Here is a 1,345-nt window from a genome sequence, read left to right on the forward strand (position 1 = left end):
GGTTCATAGAGTTAATGTTTATTTGTTCGGTACCTTTTGTCGAGTCAATTTGCTTGCGAAGAGAGTCCAACTTTTATTTTAAAATTGAACAAAATCTTGGAACTATTGTGTTGAAGGTACTTTATGGTGACTATTCTTTGAAAGACAAAATTTCATTATTCTATGGCACTGTGGAAGTTTATGGTTTATGAACATTGTGAACTCGAAGGCCTCTGCATCAGCTGCTATGTGCCTGTTATATCTTAAAAACCACTCCACTGTTGCAAACTGCTTTATCGTGATGTTATGGTCTTTCTCAGGTGGATTTTTTTTTTGAAATCCAGGTCCATTTCAGAAACTTGTGGTTTTATAGGGTCACTTTTTGTTTATTCAGGTACCTTATACCATTGTTGCTCCAATATGATTCGACGGCGGAGGAATCAGATAAGAGAGATGCACATGGTGTTGGAATTAGCGTTCAAATAGCAAAAAACATACATGCTGTAAAAGCATCTCATGCCTTGTCAAGGCTTAGTGGTTTGGTTGACGAGGAGATCCCGACACCCTACAATCAGGCTGCAGCTGATGCCCTTAGAGCTTTACTAACCCCTAAACTTGCAAGCATGCTGAAAAATAAATTAGCAAAAGACCTCCTATTCACATTAAACTCAAACTTGGAGTCCCCTGAGGTAAATGCTGCAGATTTTGCATTTTGACAAAGAAAAAACATATTAGGTGCTACTTGAGCATTGCCTCATCTTCCTGCATCAGTATCTGCATAGTTTCTTTGAATGTTGTGAAACTCAGAGCACTATAACGGGGCAGGCTTCTTAACATACCTTTTCTGATATGTAGGCAATATTTGCTTCTTCTTCTTTTGTAAGTACTTTGTTGGTTCTATTAGAAGTAGATAATTGGGGGAAAAAAGAGAGGAAAGCAATATGTTCTACAAGTTTGTGTTATTAAAAGTTTTCAAATTGGCTTTAACTACTTGGTATGTAGTTGTCATGAAGATTCTATAACTGATTCAAGTTTCATTTTTTTTTTCTTTTCCTGATTTACTTGTTCCGGGTGGTTTGGTGGCATATTCTGGACGTTCTGCATTCAGATTTAGAGAACTTAATTTTCTTTGAACTGTCTTTTGCACTGGACATAGTATTTAATTCAAAGAATCTCTTGCAGCTCAACTATTGGTTCTTTAAGGGAAGAGGTTATTTGTTTGCATCTAATAGAGTATCTTCTTCCGTATATCTATCTTGTCTGATCAAAGAAATTTGGTTTTGGGCCTTAAAATCTATGCCCTTCCTATCTATGACTAGTTGTGAAGTTTCCATGCATTTCTTATGTTTGATATGCGAACCTATTT

The 1,345-nt window shown here is 36.4% G+C and overlaps 1 protein-coding gene across 1 annotated transcript in view; it reads left to right on the forward strand.

Moving 5' to 3' along the window:
* Positions 1-162: 162 nt before the first annotated feature.
* The window catches only part of LOC105180300 (dnaJ homolog subfamily C GRV2-like), a 1,737-nt gene continuing 554 nt past the window's right edge, over positions 163-1,345 (forward strand). The window contains exons 1-2 of the mRNA XM_011103969.2: positions 163-234; positions 324-668. Of these exons, the coding sequence (XP_011102271.1) occupies positions 163-234; positions 324-668 (417 nt within the window). The remainder of the gene's footprint in view (positions 235-323; positions 669-1,345) is intronic.

This window comes from Sesamum indicum, unplaced genomic scaffold (assembly GCF_000512975.1).
Source record: "Sesamum indicum cultivar Zhongzhi No. 13 unplaced genomic scaffold, S_indicum_v1.0 scaffold00593, whole genome shotgun sequence".
NCBI classification, from domain to species: domain Eukaryota; kingdom Viridiplantae; phylum Streptophyta; class Magnoliopsida; order Lamiales; family Pedaliaceae; genus Sesamum; species Sesamum indicum.